Source organism: Agelaius tricolor, unplaced genomic scaffold, assembly GCF_023055355.1.
Source record: "Agelaius tricolor isolate 1412-34295 unplaced genomic scaffold, bAgeTri1.0.p SCAF_7, whole genome shotgun sequence".
Classification (NCBI taxonomy): domain Eukaryota; kingdom Metazoa; phylum Chordata; class Aves; order Passeriformes; family Icteridae; genus Agelaius; species Agelaius tricolor.
Window position 1 is genome coordinate 31398020 of NW_027269267.1, and position 18293 is coordinate 31416312.

Genomic DNA, 18293 nt, shown 5'->3' on the forward strand with positions numbered 1-18293 from the left:
CAGCATGCCTGCAAGAGAAGGGTTAAACAACCAGCAGTCACAAAGAATCAGTGCTGTTCTTAACATCCCAGCTGTTAAAGGCTGTGCCTCTCTCACACTCACAGTCTCACAGCCTCCCCAGGAGCTGCCTCTTGCTCCCTGCAAGGCAGAAGGTCAAGCTCACTTCTCTCCCCTTGGCCATTGAGCTGGGCAGGGGTGATGCCAGCATCACCATCAGCATGAGGAGCTATGTGAAGGAGATGTGGTGTACAGGGGTGGGAGACAACAGAAATAGAGAGGCAGCTGAGAGCATGTCAGAAAACAAAATGAACACAAAAGGGGAAAGGGATTAAGGGGAAAAAAATAATGCAGAAAATAAATTGTGGGGAGAAAGACATTATAAAGGGAGTAGAAGCTATATTAGAACATGATGAGAAATAAGTAAAAAGATTCAGAAGCCAATCCATCAAATACCATTTAAGAAAAAGAGACTGAGGAACCATTGCTACAATTTCTCCTGCACCTAGGATGAAAACTGTCTCCTCTGAAGTCAGTGAGAGTTTAACCACTGGTTTCAATCAGCCTAGGATGTTACTCCTGTCTTCTTTTTTATTTCCTTGCACAATCCAAGCAGATACTTGGGTAGTAGCAAATGCATCACAGTTGATTGACATAGCACATCCCTGGGAAGTGTTACCACGACTTGGGGAATTTAGGCTTGTCTTTCCTCTATTTTCATATATTTGGACTTCTCAAAAAAAAAAAATCTACTTTAATTTCTGAGCTTTCAGACTTCCCAATAAATCTTTTAAAGCCCATGGCACAACACTGACAATTCTTGTCTGCAACAGCCTAAGTGCAAGCAGCACTTCAACCAAGTTACTTTTTCCTGGATAAGGAGACTACTTCTGTTGAGACAGAATGGGTTTTCCAAAGTGGCTGCTGCTTTGTTTGCAATGACCGAGACCTTCCTAACACTGGCATTGGAAATTAACCATTTTATTAATGTAAAATAACAAGGGTTTTTCTTCTGCTCGTCTCCACTGAAAAAGATTAAAGTTAGCTCATCTGTGTTGAAACCTTGCATGGTTTTTGGGGCCAAACTGCAGGAAAAATCTGAGCAGATGCGGGACAGAAGACTCAGCATTTACAGATTTATAAAGTTCTCTGTATGGTTAATACCCATGCTGATTATACTGCAATTTGGAGATCCACATCACTTTACAAGTATTAACTACTTAATACAATGCCCCTGAGAGGTATTTAGGTAGAGCTAAGCAAGAATTATTATCTCTATAGAACTGACAGGGAGACTGTGACTGAGATGTGGCTTGTTTGAAGCCACACAGCAAGTCAGCTGCAAAGTCAGGATTAACACTTGAGTCTTTCACTCCCAGGTGCCATGTTCAAGTCACTAGACTGTTGCCCCTGAAGATTAATAAGGATTAATGCGCAAAGTAGAGTAGAAAGAACAATGTATGCCAAGAATATAATAACAAAACTCCAGGGTGAAAAATTAATACTGAGGTGTTGAAAGGCCTCAGAGAAATCATGAAATCCAGGAGTTTTACAGTTTCTTAAAAGATGTGCCTCTGATGATGATAACCAACTCCAAAATGGGAAGAAAGGAAGACCCTTTTAAGTCTTACAGTCTGTAAATTTTAAATAAATATGAACCAGACAGTGAAAATAACATTCATACATTTATATTGCAAATTTACAGAGAAACACTCAAGCTGCAGTTTACAAGTGATTTTAAATCCCTCAGAAATCCACACTGGAAAGCAATCCTCAAGCAAAGCCCCTAGGAGCAGTGGGGAGTACAGAATGATGCAGTGAGAGAAGGCATGTCAGGAATCACTAACAATAAATTGCCTGACCTGATCTGCTCAAGGAACTTCCCGTGGCCACAAGATACTCCTGGGCATTTAACCAGAGCAGGTCTGTGGGTGCAGGAGGTTCCCATCACCTCTGTTTTCAGCCCTGATGAGCATGTCTGCACTCTTCAAGGAGAACACTGGAAACTGGAGAGGGTTTCAAGACATGGGAGAAAGATGCTTAACACATTGGGAGAACATGGCTTGGAGTGAAAGATACCCACAGGATGAGCTGAGCCTGTCTAGAGCAGGGCTGCTGGCTGGATCCAGCCTAGAAACACCTGGGCAGGGAGGGAGGGGAGCTGGGAGGCTGCAGGGCAGCTCTGTCTCACAGGCACAGGTCTAACTTCCAGCACAAGAAGGTGTTTATAAATTCATCTTAGTGTGGAAGATGGAAAACTCTGCTTGTGGTTCACAATAAGAGAATTATCCAGAAGTTTTTCTCTGGGTCCACTACAGCACCCAGGTTCGAAGCAGAAAAAAAATCCCACTCTGTGGAGTCCCATCACCCAAACTGTGCCATGCAATCAGCTTGTGCCCTTCACAAAAATTTCTTCCTGGCTTCACTGGCTTTAGAATAAACTGCATTTAAGCTAAAAACAAACAAAACCTTTGGAAATGAAAACAGAATCAACATGGAAGACATGTGAAGAGTGAAATGTGAAAGAAGACAGATATAAAAGTGTTTTTCCTGGTTTGGTTCCCAAATGGCAGTATATAGTAATGACATCTTTCCTTAACCCTGGCTTGGAAAAAGTGTGTCTACAGCTCATTAAGTGCAGTCCAATACAGGGTGACATCCAGCACTCTGGGTGGTTGCTAATATGAGAGCTGCTGACTTAGAGCATAAATGGTTCACTGCACAGCTCCAGGGCAGCACCTACCACCCAAGGAAGACAAACATGATGGTCTGGAAGCTGTGCAATTTACTCATGCACAGGCAGCATGTGTTGCTTCACTGTCCCCAAAGAAATGGTTCAAATTCTCACCACGTGTACATCTGTGCCATCTCAGGGACATCTCTGCTGTAGCTCGCGTAACTCCATGCAATCACTGTAACTGAGCTCTCTCACAAAAACAACACTTAATCCACAGGACAGGCAAGATGGAAAGCAAAATGCCTGAATCTGCCAACAGCCAATTTATTGGCTTTTATTTGCCAAAGGTTGCTGTGGGTGACGTATAGGAAAATGCATCTACAGTCAGCCCGCAGTGCCTCCAAGACAGTCTTCCAAGCCCAGCAGAACATACTTCAGTAGTTTTCATTTGTTTCTTATCCAAAAATGCCTGTGAGCCCAGCAGTTTATGAAGCAATCCTTTTGCAACAAATTAAAAAAAAGAGGGATTTCTGGGGAACACTCTTAACACTCCTGTATCTCCATCTCAATAGCTGTATTCAACCCGTTCTGCTCACTGCTCAGTCCCAATTACAATAAGCTAGCTCACTGCTCAGTACCAATTACAATAAAAGTATTTAATTTCCTCTCTGATTTCCCTTCAACAACAGATTGCAACTTGTCACACTTCAAGCTAATTTTGGTAGCTCATTTAACACACACTGAAACCTAAATATGTTCCCAAACTCTGGCTCATTGCAATAAAGGATGGAGAAAGGAGATGAAATCTCTGGAGGCTGAGAACCCGATCATGATTACTGCTGGCTGAAAACTTGTTTTGTCCCAGTAGTCTTGGGGTGCAGCTAGAATCTTCCATGAATGATTGATAGACTATAGACAGATCAATGAAACTCTGCCCTAAATGTATCTGAACCAACTCAGCTGGGGATCAAAGTCTAACCAGCCACTGTCCTGTAATTTGCAATTCTTGATGTAGTGAAACAGCATAATTCATACTCATTTACTGTGGCTGGTTTCTCTAGCTCAAGTACCTGAGACACCTGAGTGATTGGTTTCTTCCCTTCCTTGCTTCCTACTCAGCATTTAAGTTACTATGTGGTGAGTTGGCCTCCAATATCCATGTTCACATTGAGGAGAGTCTTACTCCATTTAGTAACCCCACCGATTCCAAGAACTGAAAATTAAAGATTATGTTCCTTGATAGTGAACACATTCTACCACTTATCAAGAGAATATTAAGCTTTCCATAAGGCACTTTTTAGTGCTAAGTCTTGGAGATATTTAAATTCTGTCAGCAATATCAAAATTATTTCTTATCCCAAATTTCTATAACCAGCATAGTAACTTACTTCCAGGAATAATAAAGACTGTAGAACATATTCTCAGATTTCTTGATGGATGATGAGTTGGCCTCAGTAAAGTTGTTAACAATGTAAAATAAAATGCAAATTAAATAGCACAATCAAAATGTAGCTATTAAAAAAATAGTCATGCAGGCATTATATGATACTAAGTACCACCCCTTTGCTTACATTGTTAAATACATAATATCAGCATTTTAGAAACATAATAAATCGCAAAAAATGTTTCTATAGCTGTTGGTTCCTCAAACTATGGGTCATAACCCTCCATGGGGATTCCTGAATGAGTTTGAATGGGATCACAAACTGTTAGCAAGAAGTGAGGGCACATATTTCCCCCTAAATTGAGCAGCCCAGTCCTGTGGCAAGGAGGGGAACAGGAGAGCAGACTGTAATTAGTGGCTGCAAGTATTTATACTTGCTAGGGAACTGCTAACTACCTTTAATTACAACAGTTCACTTTCTCCAGGAGAGGGGAGCAATATAGGCTCGAATTAAAATTGCTGGATAGTTGCTAGCTGCCTTTCATTGCAGGCAATAGATCTGTTTCTCCAGGGAGGAAGAATAAACTTGTGACTGGACCTTATTCTCCCATCATTTAGAAATGGGGCCATTACCAACTCAGGGGGTCACACAAATATGCAGTCCAACACAGTTGTATTTCCAGCCTGTGTAAGAAAGAAATCAATAGTCTCATTTAGAGAATGTGTGACCACCAGACGAAGACTGAGGTGCCCCATGCAATCTGCATTGCACCTCAGTGAAGAAGGATGTTTATTAAAGGACTTTAAATGAGAGAGTAATTGAAAAAGTAGAATGATCTCACTGAAACACTTGTACATTTCTTTCTGTGTCCCTGACTGTCATCTGAACCCACTTTCTTATCCAGAAGTGATCACCTTTTCAAAGCTTTCAGCAACTGAATGCATCAAGATGGAATCTGAAGACTGGCACTTGAGGCTGCAGTTCCTCACAGTGTCTCCTGGGTCAGTGCACCAAATGGGTCAAGACAAGGCACCTCTCCTCCTCCCTCCTGAGGGCAGCTTTCCTCAAGCCTGGAAGAGAAATTATGCAGCACTTCTTCCTCTCAAAATTAGGGATTTTAGGGAAATACAACAGTGCTATGAACCCCACTTCCCATATTAGGGGCTTTTAGCATCCTCAAAGTTCATGTTTGCTTTCTTGCAGTCTCTTCAATATCCATGAGGCCTGTGGCTGCAGAGCAGCCTGTCTCCTTCAATGCCTTCTGGCTACCACAACCACCATGCACCTTTCTTCAGGAGTGCTCTTCAGCTCCAGAAGGGAGTGGAAGCAATGTCAGGTGGAAGTGACCTTGCTGGTGGACATGATCTTATGTCAGCAGCAAAGATCTCCACTCCTCCCCCAGTGCCGTCCATATTCCCACACTGCACCCTGTGATGTGACACCTTCTCCCTGGGGAAGCAGCTCAGAAAAGGGATCTAGCTTAGAAATAACAGAGGAGAAAAAAAACAAAAAAATGAAGGAAAATTGTTATTTTTTGACTGGATCAGTTTTCTAACCTGTTGTATTGCACAAACACATGAGCACCTGTGGTGGCCTGAGCCAAGAGTGGGAAACATGAGACATGTCTCGAACAGCACTGGCAGGTAGTGGCTGTGTGAGATGGAAAGACTGGCCCTGGCTGACATGGAGAGGAAAAGAAAAGCTGAATGCTGTCTACACAACTTGGCCATGGAAAATGGCTCAGATAGTGAGAGAAGCTCCTGAGTTTTGCAGACAAAGATGCAACGTAATGCAGGCCTCAGCATCGAAGCTGGGCATTTTGAAATTCAAAATGGTCATAGCCTCCTGCTAGTGGGAGTGATTAGGCATGGGAGCAGAGGAACTCCTGTGGGCCCTGGGTGTTTAAAAAGAGTTTAAGCTATAAGTCATTCTAATACCTAAGGTGTGGGTATCCTCTGAATTTGAACTTACAAGAATGTGTGACATTGTCCTAACAAACCCCTTGCAGAGGAGAGAGGAAAAATGATGCCAGCCCATGGGACTGGAGAGTGACTGCACTCTTTAAAGCCTGTAGCCAGTGGCATGGATAGTTTTGTATACAAGAGCATGGAAATAGAATGACCTCCTGGAAACAGTGAAAAATACTAGACTTGCCATATTATTTTCCTAACACTAAAAACAATGTGTTCATGCCAGGAGAAAACTCCCACTGAGCTGCTGAGACCTTCCAACCCTTCCAACAGGTTCTCTGCCCACTGCAGAAAGTCAACACTGAGGAAAAACCCTCGTGTGAACCATGCCACTGTGTCTTCTGCCCGTCTGGTGGGTGATACACATCAAGCTACATCTCCCCAGAAACCCAGCAGGCACAAGTTATTCCAGAAAGTCCCAAGAGAAGAAATCCTGCTTCCAGAATCAAGTGGAAACTCTTCCCACTCTTGTCAGATCTTCAGGCATCCATTCAAGGGATCATTTCACATCTTTCTGTGAAATACAATGTAACTGCAGCCACAAGTCAGGTTTTCTCATGTTGTTATTTGCAATTTGTCAGCAGCATTTTTGCCAAGCCAGAAGGGTTACATCCATACTCTCTGGTACTGAGCAGGATGCCTGTAAGTCATCTAATTTGTTTGGAAATAGGGATGCGGGCCCCAGCAGGCTAATAAGACAGGAAGAGCAGTTTCAAAACGTATTTACTGGTAACTGCAATGAGAAAATAAACTTTTATTTCCCTGACCCTTGACTGTCTGTACTGCTTAGCTCTGTGCCATGTGAGGCACAGCCTGGACAGGTGCAGCTGGGGATAGGACACACTAGGCATGTCCAAGTGGAATGGAGTCTTTAAGGCAGATTTTCAAAACATTATGGATTTCATCTTTGCTTAGGACCTGGTTACTGTGCCAAAGCCATGAATCACTACTTGAAGTGATTGAAGGAGGGGGAAAAATAATATTAGTAAAGTGACAAACTAGCTCAGGGATAGGCTTTGTAGTCCTATTAAACTTGAGAGGCTACTGTTTCCATTCCCAGACCTGGTGCTTAACACAAGAACCATGTTTCCCCACCCCATCCAAAGAGTTGTACTAGGCAAGAACTGAAGAGCAAACCAGCAAAAAGTCAATCCTGTTCTGTGTAGGCAAATGCTGCCAGCAGATTAACATGGCAGCGTTCATGAAAAGTCTGCAGCAGTTCTGGCAAGCTTGGCAAAATTTATAATTCATCGCAGAGGAACCAAATATGTGATGTTTGTTTCTGTGGAAGAATGGGAGGAGACTAATGGTAAAGGAGAAGGAGTGGGAATGCAGAAGCGGGGAGAGGGGAAAGCAGAAAACTGAGCCCTGGCGAATTTTCAGGGACCTACAGAAAAAAATTGTCTAAATAGAGCAGTTCAGACCTCAAATACCGTGCGGTGCTTTGACAATCTTCTGGGTTTTGGCATTTTAAACAAAGTGTTCTTACATTTACTAGGCTGGAATGTCCATTTGACTATAGACTCTGCTACTTTGCTCGTACTTTAACATTTTGGACATGTGACAAAAATGTGTGTAACGCATTTTTCAAAGTGTTGATTGTGCTCGTAATTTTCAAGTCAGAATATAAAATAAACATCTCTGCCCTTTCTTCCAGCAGGCAGCACAGAGATCTGCTCTCCGCGTTCTATCTGACAGGTACATTTTGTCATTTTTATGAACTATAAATTGCTTTATGAAACGTTGAGCCCTATTTATTGTGGCATATAACTCATAATCGGATTTTGTCCCCAAAGTATCTGTGAACTGGGATGTTAAACATTTTGCATGCTTGGATTTGTCATGCATGTGTAGAGTTTATTACTGCAAAAATCACAGACTTGTTGTATTTCATACAGAGTATGCAGAATCCCTTGTTGTGATACCAAACGAGAGATAAGAAACTTACTGGAGAAGGCATGAATGATGCAGTAAATTCTGAGCTTTAGAGTTTGCTGAGATATATCTGAGCTCATTTCTCAGCAATAAGTACTTCATTTATTCCGAGATGTTCTCTTTTGACTTTTTCCAAATCCTTTCCCTGGGAATTACTCTTCCTTTGATGAGATTCTCTGTATGTTTTATGCACAAAAACAATGCCCTTTTTTACCCCTTAAGTTTTAAGAGATTGGTATTTTGGAGGAATTTAATTAATTTTTTCACTTCTTCTGGAACTGCAGCAGTGCTCCAGGCAGATAAGCAGGGGACCAAATCCTTAGTGTTCAGGTTTTACTCAGCTCTTTTTCAAGCAAAAAAATCCATTAACTTCAATGGGAAACTTGCCTGAGTGAGGAATTCAGGATTTGGGCCATAGTAAATGTTATAGTTGGGCTGTAGGTCTGCACAGGTATTTACCTTAAATGACTTTTATGAAAGAGGATTGATTGAAATATAAGGTAGCTTTCTAAGACAGTCCTGATTTCTTTTCCAGTTTTGGGAAAGGGGGTAGGGAAGGGGGAGGAGACACTGTACATTTTAGTGCCTGTGAAAAAGAACTAGCAGATTTACATTTTTCCACAAATGAGGTACTGTGTCATGCAGGCTGACACAGAGTAAATTTCCCCATGTCTTGTTGGCAGCCCCCTCTGCTCCGTCTGGCCCCCAGCCCCCCGCCTCCCTGGGAATAAGTGGTAATTGACTCTGGAAGCCAGCTCAGGCCAGGATTTCTCCAGAGCAGAGCCTGTCACTTAGGCTGAATTATATGTTGTGCATGGATGAATAACATTTCTCTCTGCTTGGAGGGTAAGACCGCCAAAATTATTGACCTTCCCTCCCCAAGTTTACAAACACTGTTCTGTTTAGAATTTTTTGCCCCGGAAAAAATTCTAAACAAAAAAATTCAGAGTAAAACGTATGGGATGTGGGTGAAATTGCTGGCACAGTTATAGGGCTCAGAAGTATTTGCTGTAACTGGAATGAATGCAAAAAGAAAGTGGAGTTGGAGTCAGCATTGTGCCCCTCTCCCTGGAGGTGTGCAAGCTCACTGCCGAGGCAAAGCAGATTTTGCACTTGGTGGGGACAATACCGTGACCAAAGGAAACATGGGGATTTTTTTCACAGCATTCTCCCCCTGGGCTGCATGTGGAACATTCCTGCAGGAGTGGCCCTGGAGGTAATTAACAAACCCCAAATCCCACAGTTTGATTTCTCTCTCCCTGGAAAGAAAAGTGCTGGTGATGGATAGATGTTCCCTACCTCATCAAAGGTAGTGAGGTAGCTGGGTGCAGGCTGCCTTCATCCACAGAGCAGAAGGGCCTCAGTATTAATAGCCATCATGGCTCAGATTTAGGATTTATGATCAAATATTTCCCTGTCTGGCCCTAAAAACATGCTCAGGGACTACAGCTTTTCCAACCGGCTCTACAGAAATTTGGCTGCCAGGGTACCCTCCTCCCCCTTCTGGAGGGGGTGCTGGGAAGGTTGGGGATGCACCCTGGGGGTTTGCCTCCCTGCCACCCATGACCTACCTCACTGCAGCGAGCAAATGGGAGGGCAGGGGGCCAAAATCCCCCACTGTGACAGCAGTTTCTGTCTCTTCTTGGCTAGAGCAAGGATGCCTGTGATACTGCTGCTCATTAGTTGTGTCCCAGTAGCAACTCAGAGCTCCCAGCCACACAACAGCACTTCCCAGCAACAAGGGAGATGGCAGCTTACTATAAAGCTTTCAGTAATTTTGCCCTTTTGTTAAAAAATACTCTCCAGAAGTTCCTCTTGCAGTTTCAGATTCTGTTAAAAAGGTAACAGCTAAACTAAAAGATGAGGAAAAAAACCTAAACAAATGTAAAAGAGAGAGTTTTAAAATCTAGCCATTGATTTCTGTAGTGTATCACACTCAGTCTTGTTTTCAGAATGACACAGTAACCCCCAGCAGATTTATGTGCAAACACAAAGATTAGTGACCCAGAAGCTTGACTGAAACAGCTTTTCTGCTTCCAGAAGACAGGTTGCTCTGCACATGCACTGACTGTTTTGTCAGCAAAAATGCACTGGCCCCATTAGCTTTTCATTCTCTCATGAAAAGCCCTCGGTGTTTATTCAGCACAGCTTGGTTTTAATTTTATTGTGCTCTTCAGTAAACTATACAGATTACTCACTTTCTGGGACAGAGATGAGCAAGAACTTAACTCATATACCTTAATGGTATAGAGCTGGCATATTTTCAATTGTCTCCTATATCCACTGCCTGAATAGCTTTCAAGTGAAGAAAAATGCCTGTAACTAAAATATCCAGAGTTCTGCTGTTATTTAACAGTAAGCAGTGTGGTTAAGCCAGGTCTTAAACTTGCTTAATCCCACTGAGCTAAATAGATTTTATTATTGACTCCCATGGTTCCAGAACTCTGACCTTAAGGCTGAAGTTAAAAGCTAATTTTTTTTTGCAGTCTGTTCCACTAACCCAGAAGCACTTGCTTGCTGGATACATGTGCAATGGAGAACATCCAGCTGTAAATTACAGCTGTTTGCAATCCTACACAAACACAACACTCATTATTCTTTTGTTCTTTTTAGGCTGAAAAGCCCACCATGAGGGAGACCATACAGTACTTAATCCACACATTAAATTTACTCACAGCTCATATTCATGTGCAAGATAAGATTTTCCATGAAGAAAAGATTTACAGTGGTCCTAGGGCACTTTTATTCCCCTGGCTGTTTTTAATTCTCTGTGCTGGAGTGTAGGCCAGGTGGGTCTGCTGAAGAGTTTTGAACACTTAAAGGAAAGTGATGTACCACTGCTGAATTTCCTCTCTGGTTGTAACAAGGGAAAGCCAGGTCCTTTGCCGAGGGCTTGGGTGGTACTTGGGAGATGTGCTGACTTCACAGCCATGATCTGATCTGCTCTCCTTTCTGTGTGCTTGTACTGCAGGAGGCAGGCAAAACCCACCAGCTCTGCCATACAAACTTCAGCGCAGGCATGTAAGGTACAGGCAGAGCCGAGCCCAGTCATCTCAGCAGCCATATGGCTGTGCTGGCAGCCCTGCCCTTCCTTCCCAGGGGCTGATAAGGCCTGTAAAGAGTCCAGCTCAATAGCTTGCCCTCAGCACCTCGGTGATACAAATGTGTCGTCTAGACCTGCACTGTGAAGCATGGGCTGTGATAAACCTTTTAGATCTACCACCTCTTGCTGCTGACAGAGCAGGCATTTCAGCACTAGCATCCATTTGCCAGGGGAGACAAGCCCCATTCATGATGGCTGGTGAGCTACACAGCCGGTCTTGACCTTCAGTCTGGGCAGGAGGGATATTGCAGTTCCATGTAACCATGTCTCGTCTGTCCATGTCTGATCACAGTTAGGACACCAAAATGAGGGCTGTACCAGACATGAGCTGGTTTACCCTAATGGAACTGGCCTGTAGCATGCAGGATCCTGAAGGGCAAATGAATTTTCCCCCTTCCCCACTGGAGAAGTGAAGGGTTTGGGCAGCTGAGAAGCAGTGGAGCCTCTCATCTGTGGGGAGAGACATTTGGAAGCAGAGGTGCTGCTGCACTTCCTCTCATGGCTGCAAGCATGCATTTAGCACTCAGGTGCAAGAAAAATCAGAAAGATTGACCTTGGGCAACCCAGTCTCTTGCCCTGTTATTGTAAGCAGACACAGAATTGATGATTAGTCCAGCACATCTGGACTAATGTAGCACAGCTCTTCTTCAGACAAAGCCACATTGAGATACGCTATTTGTGTTAGGAGGCCTGGGGAGGCACTGCCTATGAAATATTAAAGCAACAATAAGAGGCAATTTTGATCTTTTAATAGATCACTTAAGGCAGGCAAGGCAGCTGTCCAAGCAGCCTTAACACTTTTTGTGAAAAGAGGCAAATTTTCTTGTTCTCAGGTATCTTCTTCAGCTGTGATTAAAGCAGTTAAACTTGTGATACCCTAAAGTAAGTAAAGAGTCCAGTGACGGCTAGCAAAAACACTCATGTGCTTCATGTCACTCACACACTTAATGTTTGTGTTGGAATGATGTTTTTGATAACATCGCCTTTCACACCGTGAGAGCTCTCCACACGAGAAGCTACATGCTCAGTGTATCAGTGAGTGACTCAGCTAGCTGGCTGGCCAGAAAGCTTCATGGGGCAGCATTGTGCAATCAGCCCAGGGGAAGCCTTGGCTCGGGACAGCTGACCTGGGACCCGGCAGAGAGTGACGGAACTGAGATCACAGGCTCCACAGGAGTCAATAGTTGGCCAGAGAAAAGCGTACGCGCACAGTGCTCGCTGCCACAGCCAGGCATGCTCCTCTCAGCATAAGCACACTGCTTAAACTTTCTGGGTTATCTTTGGGAGGAAAAAGAGAATACCTCTGAGAGGGTATATATGGATTTATCATTCATGTCTTGCATGTAAGCTTGGTTGTTTGGAGACGCTGGTGTCTCACACTTGCACCCTCCCTGGCCCCTGCCCCAGTATAGGGTAGCAAAGGGCAGCTGCTCCTTGGAATGGTCTGGAGTTTCTCAGTCCTGCTAGTTACAGAATGTGAAGGTGGAAGAGTAATGATACATATTGTATATAGGATAGTTTTTGCAGTAGTGGAGAATGTTGTGAATTAGTGAAAAGGGGCTTTAGAAGAGGAGCCTGTGTAGACAGCTTGGAGTGAAAAGGAATAGGTGTCTCTGTAAAACTCCCTCTATTTAATTTGTGAGCAAGACCTGTAGCACTTAGCTTTTTGCTGCTGGATCTTTTCTCATACCTTGAGTATTGCTGGTGTTTATTTAGAATTGTTCTATCATGGCACTAAAGATGTGATGTGGAGGTATTGTTGTGTGAGAAAGTGGAGCAGAGCTGTCCCAGGGAACTGTAACAACATTGAGCCCTACTGAATACTGGAATTCATTTGATGTTTAAAGACAGCAAAAGAAAAGTTAAGATGTATTTTTCTCTTCAAGGAAGTGATAGTGTTTTGCTATCATGACAACCAAACATTTCCCACCTCCCTATGAGCAACCTCATGCATTTGCTCCCCAAAGATATCTGGGGGAAGTCAGTCAATTCTAGTTCCCAGAAACATCTGCATTTTGAAAAATATCTATCTGCCAGAAGAAAAGTCTGCCTGGTAATTTCTCACATATTTTCTTTGACTTCCTTGGTCTTTTAAGAAACAGTGTGAGGATAATTAGAGCATGAATGTGGAAGGTAAAAAGGCAGGGTGTAGGTCTGTGGTCTTTCATATATTAGTAAGTAGAAAACAGGTCCCATTGCTGGCTGGCAGCATGAAGAATATGCAAAGTGCTATTGGGAAGAAGAGTGTGTATGTGTGCAGCATATGAAGTGCCTCAGCATATGATTAACCTCGCTGGGTATGTAGTAAATAGTAGATAACTGTGATCAAAAAAGTATTCGTGTGATTTATCAAACTGAGCAACTGTGCATTTTGCAGTGAAGCAGGAGGTCAATCCTGAAATCTAGGGCAAGTAGAGCAATAGGAAATTGCAGGGACTAAGAAGTTAATCATACTGTTGGACTGCTTCCATCTGGTTTTGAAAGACGGAGTCAGTGCAGTGCTAGCGAGGACGCTTCACAGCAACAGATCAGGAATTAATTTTTTTCAGCAAATCTTCAGCTATCATTTGTGGTAACACAGGCTTATAAAAATGTAATTTAATTTCTTTGGAATAAATCAAATAGGACAAGAAGCGTGAGAGTGTTTTTTTAATGTGCGTATCTGAGGCAAAAAATAAAAATTGTGAGTATTAGAACAGCAACAATCCAAGAGGAAACAAACATTAACAATATAAAACCTGGAAGGCATATATGGCCATCCAGTTAAATTGTGCACATAATTTTCTCTGAAAAATCAGTTCACAGTTGGGAAACTTCTACATTTTTATGACCCTTGGAGGCATAATCTTGTCTAACCTGTCTGTCCATCTTCATAAATGTGGATCAAAGGAGCTCTGACCTAATGTTTTGTGGAATTGATGCTCTGAATACCACTTAGATATATCATGAGTGCACAGCTATAGGCAGAAAGTTTGTTAATAAATTCTGTTTACCTTATTATTGATACTACTTACGATATTTCAGTGAGGTTTGAACATCTGGAAATAAAAGTCCCTGTAGGCAATGAACATGTTGTAAAACAAAAGGGATTTTAACCCTGATAGTAATTCTGGTAGCTAAAACTTGCTTTCTTCAAACAGGTGGGAGGACAGCTGATAACATTATGCCTTTCTTACTTCAGCAGTGGGATAAGAGAACAGAGAGCCCTATACTAGGAGTAACATGTTGTGCTATTTTTAGGGCTAGGCTGAAAAAAGTGAAATGTTATAAATACATTTGTATCTATTTCCTGGCTGTCTGATGAAAGAGAGCTCAGGTTTACACAGCACCAAAAGCAGGAAACCAGCAGCCGCTCTGTTCACACAAATCACCACTTTCATTACCACTTCATTTTGAGAAAAGGTGAAAATTCATAGTAAGCAGCAACACCTCATCCTGGTCCAGTTACACGACGCAAGTTTGGGGTTTTTGACTCCTGTGTGCCTGTGAGTCGCATCCTAGCTGTAGCTTGGGGAGTCTCCAGAGCAGGTGCAGCAATGCAAAGGAGAAATCTCAGTTCCCTGTGAGTGAGGCAGCAGTCCATGCAGCAGATGGAAGGAGATCCCCCCTTCAAGCTTTAATCGTTCAGTAATCAGCCAGGCACAACAGGGCTTTCTGGCACCAGCTCCATGGATGATGACATGCTTGCTCCAGTCAGTTTTTCCTGCCTTCCTGCAAAGATGGTTTAGAAATCTCAGCTAAATTTCTGGGTTTGTCTTTGTCACTGGTAAGGCTATCTGCCTTCTGTCCTCTGTCGTTTTTAATTTTATATTCAAGAGCTTTTTCTTCTTGCCCTTGCTTTTGTTCTGACCCTGGCAACAATGGAGGCAGAAAGGAAAGGAGAGGCTGGCTTGCTTAGGGGAGAACAGTCAGGTTCTGCAGGCGGCCAATCCCATGAAAAAGACATGCTTGTGCTCAGGATGGGCAAGGGATTCCTCAGAACAGCGTCTTCATGGGGCCCCAGTGGGGACAACACTGTGCAAGAACTCTGTGCTTTGGCTGGCCCTTTGTTCTCTGAGGGGTGAAGAGGATACTACACAGATACAGAACTCTGTCCAGTTTATTTGCAGGCAAAGAAAAAAAAAATAGCATGAGTTAGTACAAAGAATGAGGTACCCTGTGATTTCTCCATGGGGATTAGTTGTGGCTGATCAGGCCTGAAATGCTCCTGCAAGAAGTCACATTGTTGTGATCTGAGATACTTTGCTCCCCCATGCAGTCCCATCCGGGTGTCTCCTCCGTTTTTTCATGACTGCCTCAATTTTGATATAAGTTGCAGGAAAATTTTTATCCTTTCCTCTCTCTTGGAAAAGTATTGGATTTAATCTACCACTGAGGAATGGTTCATACTGTTCTAGGTTTCTTACATTTCAGTGAATGGAAATGTGTGTTCTTTGAACAGCCTGGGTTTTCTCCCAAAGAAAAACTGAAACATTTGTGAAATTAAACAAAGCTCTTATGGTGGAACAGTTTTTTACCACAGCTATGTCACATATGCTGGTGGGAAGGTACAGCAGCAGTCCAGCAGGGTGCAACTGGCTCCCCCAACACCCTTACTGGCAACCTGATGAGCAGGGAAAATATTCAGACTCTGGAACCATTGAAGCTTTTTCGATGTAAACTGAGATCCAAAAATCTCAAATGGCTCATTTTCTAAAGTTACAAGGTTGGGGTTTTTTTTGCTCACTCAACATTTCCAGGGAGTCTGTCTGGTGACATTTTCTTTACAAATTACCAGACCAAACACTTTCTGCTTTATTTTTCATTATTATTGCTTTCTTTTGAGGTTCTGTTTCATGGGTAAATTCAAAATTGGAGGGCTTTGTTCCAAACTGGAATGGCATGAAATTTCAAATTCCTTCTCCAAATGGAAGACCTTCATTTTCTCAAGGACTGTATTTATAGTAGGCTGCCCTTTTTGCAGTCAGAGAGGGGCCAGATCATATTATGACTGTTTGCTCTAATGTGTTTTTAACTGAGGAGTAAAATTAGGCCTGGATTGAAACTGGATATAAAAAAAGTCTAAGTTCAGACATTACATTTTTCTAACCTGCAAATTTTATCATTTTGAAAGGCAGAAATAAATAGAAATTACTAAAATAAAATTAGGTATTTTTCCACAATGTATGACTTAAACATGACACATGCTATGTTTAACATGGTCTGCAATCTTCTACCATTTTAGCCAAAAAGAAAGTTGTTTATTTCAAAGGCAGGTATGTTATATCCTACAAAATTTACTTTGCATAGCAGTGTATCTAATGTGTTAGATTGTTATCAAGATTTTAAAAGGTTTTTTCATTCTTGACTCAGGCACAGTACTCTTTTTCAGGCTGAGACACTGCCTCTCACCCACACATTCACACAGAAGAGAATAGGCCCTTCTCTGTGAAAATTTAGAAGCCAAATAATTCACAAGTACCTCTCACCTATTACTTACTGGCACAATCAAACATAACTGCTCTAAATGAACAGTTTGTCAAATAAAATTAAAAACAAAAAAAACCAAACAAGCAAACAAACAAACAAAAAAACACACCAAAAAAAACACCCAAAAAAACACCCAAAAAACCACAAAAAACAGGGAAGTATTGTTAAATAATCCCGTGATTCTGATTTAACAGATATAAATCCCCCCTCAAAAAGTCATAGAGACCTGCCAAGTAAATTTATTGCTTTGCAATGATCCTTTAGGACACTTTAGTATGCTTTTTTCAGGATCTTCTGCAGCCCTGGTGTCGTGCATACCCAGGGAGGTTTGTATTGTCTCACACCCAGGAAGGTGATGCCTGCTGGCGGGGAAGGTGCTGCTTAGGGAACAGCTCAACCCTGGTTCCCAGCAGCCCTAAGGGATTTTGCTTGCCATTCCCATCATTCCCATCTTCCTTTTCTTCCTTCCTACGTTGCCTTTAGAGGGAGAAGAGGAAAGCCAGACTTGCAGCCTCTGTCACATGCACCTTCCCCTACGTGGCCTCAGATCTCCATGATTTTGGTTGTTTCCCAAGGCAACCTTGTCCCAGAGCTTCTCTGTCTGCCCATCATGGACCCTTGCTGTGTTTCTTGCTCAGGTTGCCCTTTCCCCATTCCTCAAAACCACCGTGAACCCCACTGGGGTGCCTGGAACCTCCCCTGGAGCCCCCATCTCCTACCAGCCTCCTCCAGCCGCCCCAGGAGCCGAGTCCCGCTGGTCTGCAGTGCCATCAGTACCAGTGCAGGGTACCCAGGCATCAGCCACTGCTGAAAGCTTGATGTGGCCCCCATCATTGGAGGGGGACAGTGGAGAAACAGCTGTAGAGAGGACCAGCCCTGTCTTGCCTTGTTTGCAGCCCCACGGACACCCGAGGCAGGGTGGGGGCTGGCACTGCCACCCACCCAGCCAGGGCTGCCCTTGGCTGCCGGCCCACGGTGGGGCAGCCACGCCATCAGCTGGACAGGGGGGGCTCTGTCTGCACCTTGAGACTTTGCACTCAACTGCCTGCAGTAACCATCACTCTGCCCTGCTAATAATGCCCTCAAATACTGGCTTCCTGAAGCCACTCCTTTTCAGGTCGTGATGTCCCTTTTTCTACAACTTAATAAGCTTGATACTGACCATGTGGAGTTAGAGTGGGTTTGTAAATATTTGTATCTTCAGCATTATTTCTTTGATAGCAAACACTAGGACAATAATTCCCACATTAAAAAGGCTCTTGGGAAGGGTTTAGGAACTCTGGCCAGGCAAAAATAGTTGCCTGAAGGAAGAGGAAAAACCTTGGAGAATTACCAGACTCTTTTTTTTAAATTTTTAGACAAATGGACTTTTCAAACTTTGCCCTGAAAAGAGATCTGGTCATGACCTACTATAAATCTCATATGGCCATTTAAAACCTCACAGTGCTCTGGTTAAACAGCATTGCACCAGACAAAACCTCCAGGGCATGGGGACATTGCTGCGGTTTTTCCCTTTCAAGCTTGTATATTGTCCCCATAACATATTGCCAATGTTCACAGGACCAAATGAGACTGTGGCCTTTCTTTAATGTACTCAGAGCTCTTGTGTCGAGAGCCTGTGAGGTCAACAGGAAAACATGGAATGAAATCGCAGCTGAATATCGGTCTTTCCCAGGCTTCCTGGCAATTTCCAACTTCTCACTCTTTTGTTTTCACTTAATAAGATAGAGCTTGTCCTGTGCTTAATTAAAAAAAAA

The 18293-nt window shown here is 43.0% G+C and overlaps 1 protein-coding gene across 1 annotated transcript in view; it reads left to right on the forward strand.

Annotated features, from left to right (window-relative positions):
* AFF3 (ALF transcription elongation factor 3) overlaps positions 1 to 18293 on the forward strand; it is a 329019-nt gene that overhangs the window by 239532 nt on the left and 71194 nt on the right. Inside the window, exon 9 of the mRNA XM_071430804.1 lies at positions 7687 to 7727. Within this exon, the coding sequence (XP_071286905.1) occupies positions 7687 to 7727 (41 nt within the window). The remainder of the gene's footprint in view (positions 1 to 7686; positions 7728 to 18293) is intronic.